We start from the raw sequence: 14,520 nt of genomic DNA on the forward strand, positions 1-14,520 counted from the left end.
CTGTATACGCACTGAATAGCTAGCCGCTGATCCCCGAAACATACCAGTATGGAGTACTTTGTTTTCCCATTCACATTGCTGGTGTGAATGTGACCTGAGAAGCGTTGGCAGCAGGAGGAGCCTCCCTCTCCTTGGAAGAAGTGCTTGTGTGCAAGTCTCCTAGGTATGGGGGTTGCATGTTCTGTGCTTTCCTCAACTAGTACTAACTGCTGCTACAGATTTGTCTTTCCAAGAGATTCAGCAACATAAGATTACACTAATGCATACGAGAGAGAACAGTTGATCAATCATTTTGCAAATGTTGAGCCTCCAGGAAAGGTCTAATACCATAGATTATTTTTTAAATTAATAAACATCCTCTTTATTAATGTGCCATCATGCATTTCCATAGTAAACTTAGAATTAAAAGATTCCTAAACTTTTACCACAGTCCACAATGGTATTTCAATCCCACTCAGTACAGGAGTTCATTCATCCACCTAACCAGTAAATGTTAGTTTTAGTAGGATTTATTTTCAGATTATTACCTTGCATCCATTCATGTATCTTATCAGTCTCCATTATCATATAAGTTTCTGAGAGGGGTTTACATACAGGAAAAATCAACAAGATGTCATCTGGATATGATTAATACAAAATATGGAAAGACCTCAAAACTGAACCCAAATAAAGATTGAATAGAATGAGTGATAATTTATTAATTAATTTATTATTTATTTGTTACATTTGTATTCCACATTTTACCACCTATTTGTAGGCTCAATGTGGTTTACAGTGGAGAGCCTTGTTTCGTGGACCATACCCTGAGAGAACCAGTTCAATTCTGGACCAACTATTTTTACCTCAATTGACATAACAATGTGTTATGTTCCACTAAGTGAAAGATTGCTGATAAACTAGCATTTGTAAAGTAATTAGATTTACCTTTGTTTGTAAAAGATCTAAATTCTGTCTATAAACATGGCTTGATACACAGATTGTGCTGGGTCTAAAATATAATTTTGGCTAAGATGATATAGTTGCAGTGCTATATCTGCCCCTTTTAATAAATGGGTTAAAATGATTCTACTCATTTTGTACCACTTTTGTAATGATTGTGCCACTCAATTTCTTACTCGTATAAAACGTGGCATCTCATAAGAGTGGCTGAACAGGGATCCAAAATGCAGGATCTTTTTGCAAATTTCTTAACCAGCTTTTTTACTAAGGGGGTCTTTTACTAAGCCGCGGTAGCATTTTTAGCTCGTGGTAGAAATCAGCTGGCAGTACGCCAAGACACCCATAGGAATATAATGGGCGTCTCGGTGTTTACCGCCAGCTGATTTCTGTCTCGAGCCAGAAACGGTATCGCATCTTAGTAAAAGACATCCTAACTGACTGGATTCTAAAGTAAATACATTTATTTATTTAAAAACTTGTCTGCTAGACAACCATTTATTTCTGCAATCTCATATCCCATTTTATTGTCTATTGGGTTAATTTTCAGAGTATTCCTATCTTTTATTATACTACTGTATCTTGGATCTTTATTGTCGTCACTTGGAAGAAATAAGTAACAAGGTGCTGCTTGAAGTTTAATATCTTGATTTTGTTTTGGGGGGAGTGGGAGTGCTGAGGCTCCTACCTTAGGGCTCTGTTTACTGAGCCATGCTGTAGCCGCACTAGCGTTTGAGACACCCTTATAATCTTATGGGTGTCTCTATTGTTAGTGTGTGCTAATTTTTATCGTGTGCTAAAAATGCTAGCGTGCCTTAGTAAACAGGGCCCTTAGAATTCCTTGGATGTATAATTTCTTTATCTTTTTAGAAAAATATTTTTCTTCTGTTCTTTAATGGATGATTTTATGTTTACCTGTTTGCAATCTCCAATAATGTCTTGCTTCTTTCTTTTGTTGTCATCCCTCTTTGCAAGATGTGGAACTGGTGGCGGCGTTTCAGCGGCGGTCAACCCAAAATTGTTCCTCTTTTTGACCCTTACTAGGAACCCCAGTTTTGAGTCTGGTCTCTGGTCTGGGGGGAGGGTTCAGAATTGGAAGTCACGCGGATGTGTTCGGCTAGGCGACCTTCTCCAGTTAGATTCGGAGACTTTCCCCTCTTTTGCTCAAATTAGTGAAAAATAGCATCTTTCTGAGACACATTTTTTCTTATATTTGCAGGCGCATCATTATTTTTCTACCTCGTGGGGTAGACAGGAAAAGGTGGATGATCTCCGAGTAGTGGAAGAGGACAAGGACTTTCAGGCCTTGCCTCAGCATTTTACCACACTTTCTAGGTGGTATGGGGAGGGTTAATTTTATAAGCTAGACACTCTTCTGGATGGGGTGACTTGGGAGTGGTCTGAGGATTTGGCTTTGGAAATTACAGGGACTGAATTGGTTAAAGTGTTGGTGACAGGTTCTAAACTGCTTACCGATACCTGCTTTCAAGATACGCTCTTTAAGATTATTCATAGAGTTTATATTACTAGATGCCAGCTGCAACTATGGACAGATGAACGTTGTCTGCGGTGTAAGGTGGGGCAAGGAGCTTGGATCCATACCTTGGCAGAAGGTTTTTGTTCTTTTGGGGCAATTGGTGAGCACCCTTATAGACTGGACCTATGATTTGTTGATGCTGGGCAGTTGGGAGGATCATTCTCAGGTGCCCACCATCAAAAAATGTATTGTTGTGTGCCACTTTTACATTGCTTTAACTTATTTTGCAACATTGGACCGATGAATTGCCCCCAACCTATGAACATTGGCAACATCAACTACATCAGGTGGCCCAATTTGAACTCTGGTATCTTTCTCATCAAGGTAGGCCATCAATGGCGTCCAAGAACTGGCTGTGGAATAAACTGTTGTCCCTTACATCATCTAGTGTATGGGATCCTGTTGACACTGATTCCTGAGGTATTTGGGGATTTTTTCTGCCCTTTGGTTTTCACTCACCTGACCATGTGGAGGTATGTGGTTTCTTGGGACTACAAATAGAGGTAAAATTGGATGGCAGGAGGCCTAGGTCTGAACTCTCTCAGATAAGAATCAGTCGAGAGGGAGTTTATTTTTTAGGTCATGTTGTGCCCTGCAGTATTGTTTTGCTTGTGCCTGTTACTTTTGACTTTTTCTGTCTACTGTTTGACCTTTTGCTGTTGGTATAAATAAAGTTTGAAAAAAAACAGAACAGAAGGTTGAGAAACAATTGGAAACTAGCACCAAGGACTTTAAAGTTATGGAGGATAGACTGTACTTGGTAATCAAGAATAACTTTAGATAGTGTCTTGAGGAGGAATTCGTTGAGATTTATCAACTTTCCCATGTAAAACACTTCTTTTACAAAATGACCATGTAAATCATGCCCTGAAGTTATTTGTTTCTGCTCTCTCTATTTCTTGAAGATGGGAGACTGGGCGGCTAAATGGCAGATGACGTTTAATGTGAGCAAGTGCAAGGTGATGCATGTGGGAAAAAAGAACCCGAATTATGGCTATGTCATGCAAGGTTCCACGTTAGGAGTTACGGACCAGGAAAGGGATCTGGGTGTCGTCGTCGATAATACACTGAAACCTTCTGCTCAGTGTGCTGCTGCGGCTCGGAAAGCGAATAGAATGTTATGTATTATTAGGAAAGGTATGGAAAACAGGTGTGAGGATGTTATAATGCGACCGCACCTTGAGTATTGTGTTCAATTCAGTTCGCCGCATTCAAGAAAGATATAGTGGAATTGGAAAAGGTGCAGCGAAGGGCGACTAAAATGATAGCGGGGATGGGACGACTTCCCTATGAATAAAGACTAAGGAGGCGACTTCCCTATGAGGAAAGACTAAGGAGGCTAGGGCTTTTCAGCTTGGAGAAGAGACGGCTGAGGGGAGACATGATAGAGGTATATAAAATAATGAGTGGAGTGGAACAGGTGGATGTGAAGCGTCTGTTCACGCTTTCCAAAAATACTAGGACTAGGGGGCATGCGATGAAACTACAGTGTAGTAAACTGAAAACAAATAGGAGAAAATCTTTCTTCACCCAACGCGTAATTAAACTCTGGAATTCGTTGCCGGAGAACGTGGTGAAGGCGGTTAGCTTGGCAGAGTTTAAAAGGGGGGGGGGGGGAGGTTAGACGGTTTCCTAAAGGACAAGTCCATAAACCGCTACTAAATGGATTTGGGAAAAATTCACAATTCCGGGAATAACATGTATAGAATGTTTGTACGTTTGGGAAGCTTACCAGGTGCCCTTGGCCTGGATTGGCCACTGTCGTGGACAGGATGATGGGCTCGATGAACCCTTGGTCTTTTCCAGTGTGGCATTACTTATGTACTTATGGCTGTTAGCTAGGGAGTCAGTCCCACATCTGGTATTTTGCTTGTCTTCAGAGAAACCTTATCTGTAATGGTTGTTCCCTGAAGGCGGGAGAATCATCAATTATGGACTCTCTCTCTCTCTCCTCCCCTCCTGGAGCTGAGCTTTCTCAGTGTCAGATTTAACTAAGGCATGCTGTAGGGATGTGGGAGAGCGATACCTTTGGGCATGTAGTACACGTACAGTTATGTTCAAATGCTTCCTTAGAAAGCTCAGGACAGGATCAGATCATTGTTGAGCATTGATTTTATCATCCATTTTATATTCATGGTGATTCCCTGTTGAGAAAGAACACCTGTTTCAAGTAAGCATCTTCACTTTATTTGTCGATCTTCCTGAGTTTTTATGTTCCTTGTCCTGGCCTCAGAATGGTTGATGGCACCTGAGAAAAATGTTTGTATCTTGCAGACCTCTAAAACTATACAGATATTCTGCAAATATATACTGGCTCATTTATTTCTGGTACTATGGCTTACTTATTTTGTGTTTAAATAAATGTTTTATTAAGATAAGAATAGAACGAGATACAAACATCCAAAACAAATCTCTATGAAACCACTAGATGCTTATTATTGCAGCCCCTCACTACCTCTCTACCCTTATCTCCCCGTACGCTCCTACCCGAAATCTTCGGTCACAGGACAAATCCCTCCTCTCTGTTCCCTTCTTCACCATCGCCAACTCCAGGCTCCGCCCTTTCTGCCTTTCCTCTCCCTATGCTTGGAACAAACTTCCTGAGCCCATACGCCAAGCCCCCTCCCTGCCCATCTTTAAATCCTTGCTCAAAGCCCATCTCTTCAATGTCACCTTCGGCACCTAACCATTTCACCTCTATCCAGGAAATCTAGACTGCCCCAATTTGACTGTCTGCACGTGTTGTCCATTAGATTGTAAGCTGACTGCACATGCTGTCCTTTAGATTGTAAGCTCCTTTGAGCAGGGACTGTCCTTCTTTGTTAAACTGTACAGCGCTGTGTAACCCTAGTAGCGCTTTAGAAATGTTAAGTAGTAGTAGTAGTAGATGCTTATTATAGTCAGACATCACAACCAGCTTAAGAAATATGGCTTATTTTTGTAGAGATGCACTGTTATTGCGAAGCAAAGCAGAGGACATGGTGTCCCAACTTCACACCAATCTCTTGGGGACAATGTTGACATGTAAAGCTGGTGTAAAGAGTATGATGCAACACCAGGGAGGAGCTATTGTTAACATAGGTAAGATTTCTGGTTATCTGTAAACACAATTTAAAATAAATGAACTGTATTTATAATAGGGAGTGATCATGTTGTGAACCCCCCTCCCCTCTGTTTTCAGAATTGCTGTAAGTGTTCACTGGTAGCCCAGCGTATGCAGATAAATCTCAGCCTATGTGAGGAAATAAACATGCACTGATGCTGAACTGATTAATTCAAATGATTTGATTTTGGTTTTCATTGTGTCTATATAGCACAGTGCTCTAGGATCTCAAGATTTATGTCTGGATTGATCTCATTGGATTTTTGTCTTAAGTAGAGGAGTGTGGTAGCCATGTTAGTCCACTCTTAAGGTTATCAATAGAAATCAAACAAAATAAAACATGGAAAAGAAAATAAGATGATACCTTTTTTATTGGACATAATTTAATACATTTCTTGATTAGCTTTGGAAGGTTGCCCTTCTTCGTCAGATCGGAAATAAGCAAATGTGCTAGCTGACAGTGTATATAAGTGAAAACATTCAAGAATTACTATGACAGTCTGAAAGGGTGGGAGGATGGGGGTGGGTAGGAGGTATGCATGGGGACATCAAAGCATATCATTGATATTCTAACAGGATAGGTGTGGATAGGTGAGGGGTGGGGTGATCAACAGAGAAATACAGATTTATGGTTTATAATGGGCTAGGATCCCCAGATCCTTGTTAAGTCCTTTCTGTTGGGTGTTAAAATATTCAATCATTCTGACTTCAAAGGTCTTACGTTCTTGTATGATTTTAAAGTTACCTTTCAGGATTCTCACTGTGAAGTCACTGGTACAGTGTCCTGGTCCTGTAAAATGCTGACCAACAGGGGTGGGAGCCCTACTGGCACCAGTATTGTTCATGTGATATCTATGTAAATTGAATCTTGTCTTAAGCATCTGGCCTGTTTCTCCAATATAGCATCCTTCGTTACATTTTTTACACTGAATGATATATACCACATTGGAAGATGAGCAAGTGAAAGATATTCAACAGTGTGGGAACTTGAAGCCACAGAGGCGAAGGGATCCCCGAAACGGAAAAATAATTTTTTGCAAATTTGGAACCCGTGTGTCCATAGCTTGACCCCTTGCGAGTGTAATCTACTTCTGAACTGGTTGTAACCCCAGAACAGGGGTTATGGTGGAACTCCTGGCTTTCTCCCCGAGTACTAGTAGGTTCCTGGGGGGGGGGGGGGTAGTCCAGGGGGGCAAGGAGGAAGAGGAGGGGTTTATAGAGGGGAGGGAGGGAAGGGGGAGTGGTTGGGTAGGAGGTAGGATAGGGGGGATGATTCTATAGGATGGGGGGGAAGGTTGGGAGGAGGGAGGTAAACTGTTACAATTTAATGACGAAATGTACTATACTTTAATCTGTTGTATTATCCTTTGGGACAAAGTTTTTGTTTGTCAATTTCTGTCATCAATAAATGGGGTCACAATACTCAAATTTGGGGGTCAAAACCTGGGTGGGCTCTTCATAGGTACTTCATTAATCTGCACCTCCGGTGAAGTCACACAATTTTATTTGTCTGTTATCATGAACTCATGGCCACAAAAGATTGACAAGCAGTGATGTAGAGGGAGAGGAGAAAATGGAGAAGGATTGAGAAGAGCTTGATGAGTGATCAAGATTTATTACTAAAACTTAATTATGCATTTGGGGCACAAACTCAGTGGAGCTTGATAGAGGAAGGCAAGGATAAGAGATCTGGGTGTAATCTTATCTGATGGCTTTAGAGCTTCCAAACAGTGTGCAAGGCAGTGAGGAGAGCCAGTGGAATTCTAGAGTACACTGGGGAGGTATAATTGGCAGAAAAAACAAGATCATTGGTGAGACCTCATCCACAGTATTGTGACAAGTTTGGGAGCAGAATTTCCTAAGAGATATAGGCAAGGACAAACAAATATGGTTTGGACTTTAAACCATGATGTTCATGAGATGAAACACTGTAGGAGAGGAGACAGCTAAAGGGACCATTCATCCATCCATTTAAAAAATATACTCATCTACAATTTGAGCTCATGGAGAAGTCGAGAGCAGTTTTAGACCTAAAATTTCTGTAACCCATGCATAAGTTGAGGCTCCCTTCAGCCCTCACCTGGGTCAGCATCTCGCTTACCCCTCTCTTCCACAGCTGGGGTTCAAAGTTACTCCCTCCCTCCATCAGCCTAGAGGTTCAGCATGTAAATCCCCACTACCCTCGCTGTGTACAATACCAATGTTCTCTTATATTCTCCAAAGTTATTTAAGTTCTATGCGGATAACATAGTAAGAAATCTGGACAATCACCGAAGAAAACAAAAAAAAAATGCATTCCAATTAAATCTATATTTAAGAATGTCTTTAAAAAGAAAGCTTCAATAGCTTTCTAAACAGATCATATCTTATAAGTGTTTGATTTGGATAGGAAGAGCATTCTATACATGTGCAACCAGACAAGCAAAACTGGATGAAAAACAACCTTTGAACAAAGACCCTTTGGGCTTGAGAATTGAAACAATAATGGCTTCCTAGCTATGACTGACTTAATTGAAGATGGAAAACCGATTAACCTTGACATATTAGATGGAGCATTTCCATATAATATATTGAAAATCATGGTATATAATTTAAATTGAATACAATCTTTTATAGGAAGCCAGTGTAGTATTCTTAGAATAGGTATCACTCTCTCATTCTTATGGGCCTTCAAAATTAAATGAGCCACTGTGTTTTGGATACTTTGAATTTTAATCAGTAGAACGTTTGAACATCCTAAATAACACTATTACAATAATTCAGCTGTCCAAGAATAAGACTCTGCACAACTATTCTGGATTTTTATTTTTTTGATTTTCTCCAACCATTCTATAAGCCATTGGGTCTAAACGGTTTCTAATTCTACTCAATTTTAATAGTTCAATAGTTTAAAATATTTGATATAGCACCCTTCTAAAAAAAATGTCAGAGTGACTTGTGTACCAAAATATAGGCTGCATGCGGCCTGCCCCAGAGCACTCTTTCTGATCCATCCCACCTCCTCTGACTTAACTTCCTGTTTGGTGGGATGAATCCGCCAGGCAGGCCGCAAGCAGCCTAGGAGGATTGCTGCACTGCTGCAGCTCTATAGAAGCTGCTTTTAAACGTACACAGCAAAGTCGTTGAGGATTGACATGCTGAACCCATGGGTTAGTGAAGAGAGGAGAGGGGCAGTTAGCAATTTTGGACCTCAGAGATGGAAGGGAGAAAGAGGTGCTGGCCCAGGATTGTGCTTCCAAGGGAAATGGGAGGTGCTAAATTCTGTCAGCTTCAGAGGTAGAACGACCTTGTTTTTGTAAAGGGACTTTTAGTCAAAGTTTCTCAACTTATAGTTGAGTATATATGGTAAATTTATTCAAAAATAGTTAAACATATTGTTAGAAAAGGTGTTGTAGAACCAGGGAGTCATAATAGGCTACCAGATGCAAGTTCAGAAGTATCAAAAAGTATTTTCAGTACAAAAGGAGAGATGGATGCATGGCATGAGACAACTTCTGTATAGGGGTAATGGTGCAAAAATGGCAACCGTTTTCAAGAAAGCATTTAAGAAGCACAGAACATCTTTGGTGTTGGGGGTGGGGGGAGGAAAGCCAGAGATTCAAAGGGTATGGCATTATATTAGACAGGAAAAGAAGCGTACTAGGTTAGGTTTTACAGTCCTTAACTGCCATTATGTTCTGTGTTTCTAAATAGAGGAATCATGTATAAAAATGTATAGCTATTCATTTTTATAAACAGGTCGTAAGTCTTCTTGTGATGGAGTGACCTCCTGTATGTAATGTGCCTAGAACTTGATTAATATTTTCTATGATTTTTAGCATCTACAGCTTTGTGACTGTATTTTTCATTGATATTTAAGATATAACTACAACTTTTTGCTGAGTTCTGTAAAAAAATTCCTGAGAAAAACATAGTTCTTGAGGTAGGAAAAGAAGTCCAGTTCCTGTTTTATGAAGCAATTAAACTAACAATTTGAGACTTTGGTTTCTTTTAGTAAGATGCCTGCTGAACTCACAACAATAGCCTAGAAATAGTGAAAAAGTAATATTTAGACTGGTCAGGTGCATTCACACAGTTTTATTCTTGCCTTTATTACCTGTAGAGTTAAAGTGCTTACTCAGGTAACTTGAATGCTCAGTGAAACATCTGCACACTGTGCAGTATGAATCCAGGAATACAATCTACAAACATGAGAATTTTGAAATGGATTATTTTTACATTGAGGAGACAATTTTCAGTTCTCCCACTTAACCCACTTCTCTGTGAAAATCCTCCTTTGAAAATTGCCTCCTTTGAGTTCCTATGGGAAAAATACTGTTTGAGCGTTGATGCTAGATTCTTGAACACTGTGAATTTGCTATTATTAGAAGGGTACTGTATGATCAGGAGCATGATTGTTCCATGTATTTTTGTGTCTCTCAGGTGCTGGAATCTAATTGGGCTTTCCTCCCTTTCTTGATTTTATTATAGGAAGTGTTGTTGGACAGAAAGGTAATTCAGGTCAGAGTGTATACAGTGCCAGCAAGGAAGGACTAGTTGGATTCTCACGCTCTCTTGCTAAAGAAGTGGGGCGAAAAAAAATACGAATTAATGTGGTTGCTCCAGGTCAGTACTTGCTAAAGATACTGAGCACATTTGTGTTATAACATGTTGTTATTTCAGAGATTTGTTAAGCAAGATAACGGCAACGTTAGGGCGGAGTTGAACACAGATTTACATCTGCCTCGAAACAAGTGCCTAATTTAAGTATGCATTTGCACACATTCTAGGTACTTAGGCATATATGTTGTCTTGTTATAAAATTCCCCTCAGATTTCACATTTAATATATACCGTAAATCTTAATAAATTTAAGCAGTGTATAAAATAAAAATAACCTAAATTTGGGACAAGACCAAACAAGAGAGCTACACTTTGGAGGCTTAGGTTACAAAGTGAATATACAAGCAAAAAATAAGAGACAAAAGGAGGGAAGATGGTTCCATTACTCCTGCTGGAACATTGACAATTGTTCCTGCAAAATATGCTGAATAAGTTTGCTAATAAGAGGTATTGCAAAGATGTGCCAAATGTCCAGTGTCTACAGTACAGTGCCATCTCAGTTGACTAATTCTGGGACAGAGAATCATTTGCTTTTCTCAAGAACCCATTGTCTTGGGGATGAGCGATATGACAGCTCTTTGCCCAGTTTCTCAGCACGGAGAGTTTGCTTCCATAAGAGGAAAGGCAAGCCCCATGTGTTTCCTTTTGTGTTGGCGACTCTGGTATTTGGGGCTATGGATCAGTGTATGTGTTGAGAGATGACTGAAGGTAGACTCGGGTGGGATCTGGTGCAGGCAGCTCTATGGACTTTGACAGCACCCACTGATCTGGCAGTGGAGAAAAGGGGTGCTTTATTGAGTCAGCGTCTGATGACGTGGGAACAGTAACCTGACTACTTCCTGTACCGACCGGGTGGTGCCACATCTTTGTGTGCTGGAGATTCAGGCAGCTTATTGGCAGTACTGATGATCAGAAATCAGGCTGGCAAGGGGATGTTTGTGCAGCAGTAAAATGTGGCATCGCAGAATCAACAAATGGGAAGATTAGTGTGTTTTTATGAAAGCTTTTGAAGAAACTATCTGTGGTGACATCAGATAATTGTGGCATTGGAAATAATTGTTGGAACTCAACAAGCAGTTTCCCTTTCTAGATTCAAAGGGTTGAAGGGGAGGCCTCAAAGTAAGAGGGTCAGATGCAGCATGTAGAAGAACTGGTTGGAACTTAAGAAATTAGAAATCAATGCAGACTGTGGTTAAAGATAATGTATTGCTTCATAACATTGGATACTGTTGCTGCAATGGATTTTATTTTGTAGATAACTCCTGAGCAAGTTTTTCCTTCAATAGCTTGGACTTCTTATCTCCCTCCCTTCAAGAAGAAGGAAGGAAATGCACCTCATAACCCTCACCCGGGGTATCACACAGCACAATGGCTGGTGTAAATGCTCACGCTTAACTGTAGGCAGTTAGGTGCATAAATGATAATATTCTATAACCTGCAGGCAAACAAATCAGAGACTGGAGCATCCATAGAGTCTAAGAAGCACCAAAAGCCTAGGTAAAAAGATGGATCTTAAAGGTAGATAAATTTAACGTAGGATGGTCAAGTTAGGACAAAGGAAGTGTGTTTCCAGAGTGTCAGGGCTAGAAAAAAGAAAGCATAGTATCTAGTGGAATCAAGATGAGTTAGGGCCAGAGGGGTGGGCAGTCAACCTGAGTCTGGTTGACAAGTGCAGCAAATGGGAAGAGGTGTGAGGAATGGTATGGAAAGCTAAGTATGGTGGGCAACCTGTATGAAGTGTCGTATGTGTGAAAGTTAGGATTTTGAACTGTATTCTAAATCTGCTAGGTAACCAATGATGCTGGGCATGCAGAGGTGTGACATTTTTTTTCTTTTCCTTCCTGATATTGTGAACAAAGTGCTTTTTCTTCAATTGCAGGATCCAACATAGACTGATTCACTGTAACATAGGGAGCTATTCCATAAGAGGATGCCATGCAGTGAGAGCTTATTTCAGAGGTTTAGAGGTTTTCAACCCAGTCCTTGGGCCAAAACCATCCAGTTCGGGTTTTCAGGATATCCCCACTGAATTCATAAATTTATACAGGTTGCCCATCAGCTTTCCATACCATTCCTCATACCTCTTCCCATTTTCTGCACTCGTTAGCTGGACTCGGGTTGACTGTCCACCACTCTAGCCCTATCTCATCTTGATTCCAATAGATACTGGGCTTTCTTTTTTCTATGCTGAAAACTCCGACTGGCTGGGTGTGCACCAAGGACTGGGTTGAAAACCTGTGGCCTATTCTATGGGTGCCCAGATGCTGTTATATTCCATTGTAGAATACTAGCATAACCTGGTATTGGCATGCCTAAAATTTACACATTCGCAGTTATATTTTCTATATACCTAGCATAACTATGGAAACATAAATGTGGCAGGGATGTGAGTAACAGTATTCTGCAAGTCACATGCATACGTGGGAGCCCCGTTGATGTCACGCCTATGTTCCACCCATGTACGTGTGCCCTTTGCATTTATGCTCCATGCCACTTAAACGTGCTGTTACAGAACAGCACTTAAGTGCCCTGCTGGCACTTTTTAGGGTAACTGTACACATACATATGTAAATATTAGTATTCTGTACATTTACATGTTCAAGGGGTGGTTTTCCTAATCCAGCATTTGCTGTGGATTATGTGAACTACTTTCTTGTGAACACCTACTTTTAGAATTGCCCTTATAGTGATTAAGGAATTGCACCTTTCAAATTGCTTTCCCCTCTCATCTTCTCTCCTGATCACAAACACATACCAACACACATTATTATTATTATTAGCATTTGTATAGCGCTACAGATGCATGCAGCGCTGAACACCTGATACAAAGAGACAGTCCCTGCTCAAAAGAGCTTACAATCTAAATAATACAGACAGACATTTACTGGTGAGGGAAGTAATGGGAGCTAAAAAGCAGCAGTGAAAAGGTGGGTTTTCAGCATAGATTTGAAAACAGGTAGAGATGGAGCTAGACATATAGGTCCAGGAAGTCTATTCCAGGCATAAGGTGCCGTGAGAGAAAAGGAACGAAGTCTGGAGTTAGCAGTGGAGGAGAAGGGCGACGACAAGAGAGATTTGTCCAGTGAGCTCCCTATCCGTTTTCGCATCCTGTTCAAACTTCTTCTACTAACCTATAAATGTATTCACTCTGCTGCTCCCCAGTATCTCTCCACACTCGTCCTTCCCTACACCCCTTCCCGTGCACTCCGCTCCATGGATAAATCCTTCTTATCTGTTCCCTTCTCCACTACTGCCAACTCCAGACTTCGCGCCTTCTGTCTCGCTGCACCCTATGCCTGGAATAAACTTCCTGAGCCCCTACGTCTTGCCCCATCCTTGGCCACCTTTAAATCTAGACTGAAAGCCCACCTCTTTAACATTGCTTTTGACTCGTAACCACTTGTAACCACTCGCCTCCACCCACCCTCCTCTCTTCCTTCCCGTTCACATTAATTGATTTGATTTGCCTACTTTATTTATTTTTTGTCTATTAGATTGTAAGCTCTTTGAGCAGGGACTGTCTTTCTTCTATGTTTGTGCAGCGCTGCGTATGCCTTGTAGCGCTTTAGAAATGCTAAATAGTAGTAGTAGTAGTTCACGGGGAGGAATGTAGGGAGAGATGAGATGGAGAGGTAATGGGGGGCTGCAGAGTGGATGCATTTAAAGGTTAGTACGAGAAGTTTAAACAGAATGCGGAATTGGGCAGGGAGCCAGTGAAGTGACTTGAGGAGTGGGCTAGTGTGGGTATAACGATTCTGGCGGAAAATAAGTCGTGCCGCAGAATTTTGGACAGATTGGAGAGGAGAGAGATGGCTGAGCGGAAGACCAGTGAGAAGTAAATTGCAATAGTCCAAGCGAGAGGTGACAAGGGTTGTGGATAAGGGTTCTGGCAGCATATTCAGAAAGGAAGGGGCGAATTTTGCTAATATTGTAGATAAAGAAACGACAGGTACCCTCCCCACAACACACACATGCATGCATTTATATGCAGAGGGTTTGAAAAGAATTCTGCAGGCTATGCTCTGCGTGCTTTCCCCATTCCTTTGCTGACCACTGTTTCTGATAACAGTGGATTCTACTATTCTTTTTTTTTTCTTTTTTATTCAAATGAAAATATTAGAAAGAAAGAAGCTTTTATTTTTTTTAAACAATCCTTTAGTCTTGTTAGGGTATTGGCTCTCACAAGATGACTGTTGTTAATAAATATAGTTGAAGGAATCTACCTTGGAGGAGTAGCTTAGTGGTAGTGCAGTGAACTTTGATCCTGGGAAACTGGGCTTGATTCCCACTGCAGCTCCTTGTGACTCTGCGTAAGTCACTTAACACTCCATTGCCCCAGGTAC

At 40.9% G+C, this 14,520-nt stretch overlaps 1 protein-coding gene across 5 annotated transcripts in view; it reads left to right on the plus strand.

Moving 5' to 3' along the window:
• CBR4 (carbonyl reductase 4) overlaps positions 1 to 14,520 on the plus strand; it is a 35,737-nt gene that overhangs the window by 20,714 nt on the left and 503 nt on the right. For all 5 annotated transcript variants that reach the window (XM_030192671.1, XM_030192673.1, XM_030192674.1 and 2 more), the window contains exons 5-6: positions 5,418 to 5,554; positions 10,047 to 10,181. In XM_030192671.1, the coding sequence (XP_030048531.1) occupies positions 5,418 to 5,554; positions 10,047 to 10,181 (272 nt within the window). The remainder of the gene's footprint in view (positions 1 to 5,417; positions 5,555 to 10,046; positions 10,182 to 14,520) is intronic.

Source organism: Microcaecilia unicolor, chromosome 2 (assembly GCF_901765095.1).
Source record: "Microcaecilia unicolor chromosome 2, aMicUni1.1, whole genome shotgun sequence".
NCBI classification, from domain to species: Eukaryota; Metazoa; Chordata; class Amphibia; order Gymnophiona; family Siphonopidae; genus Microcaecilia; species Microcaecilia unicolor.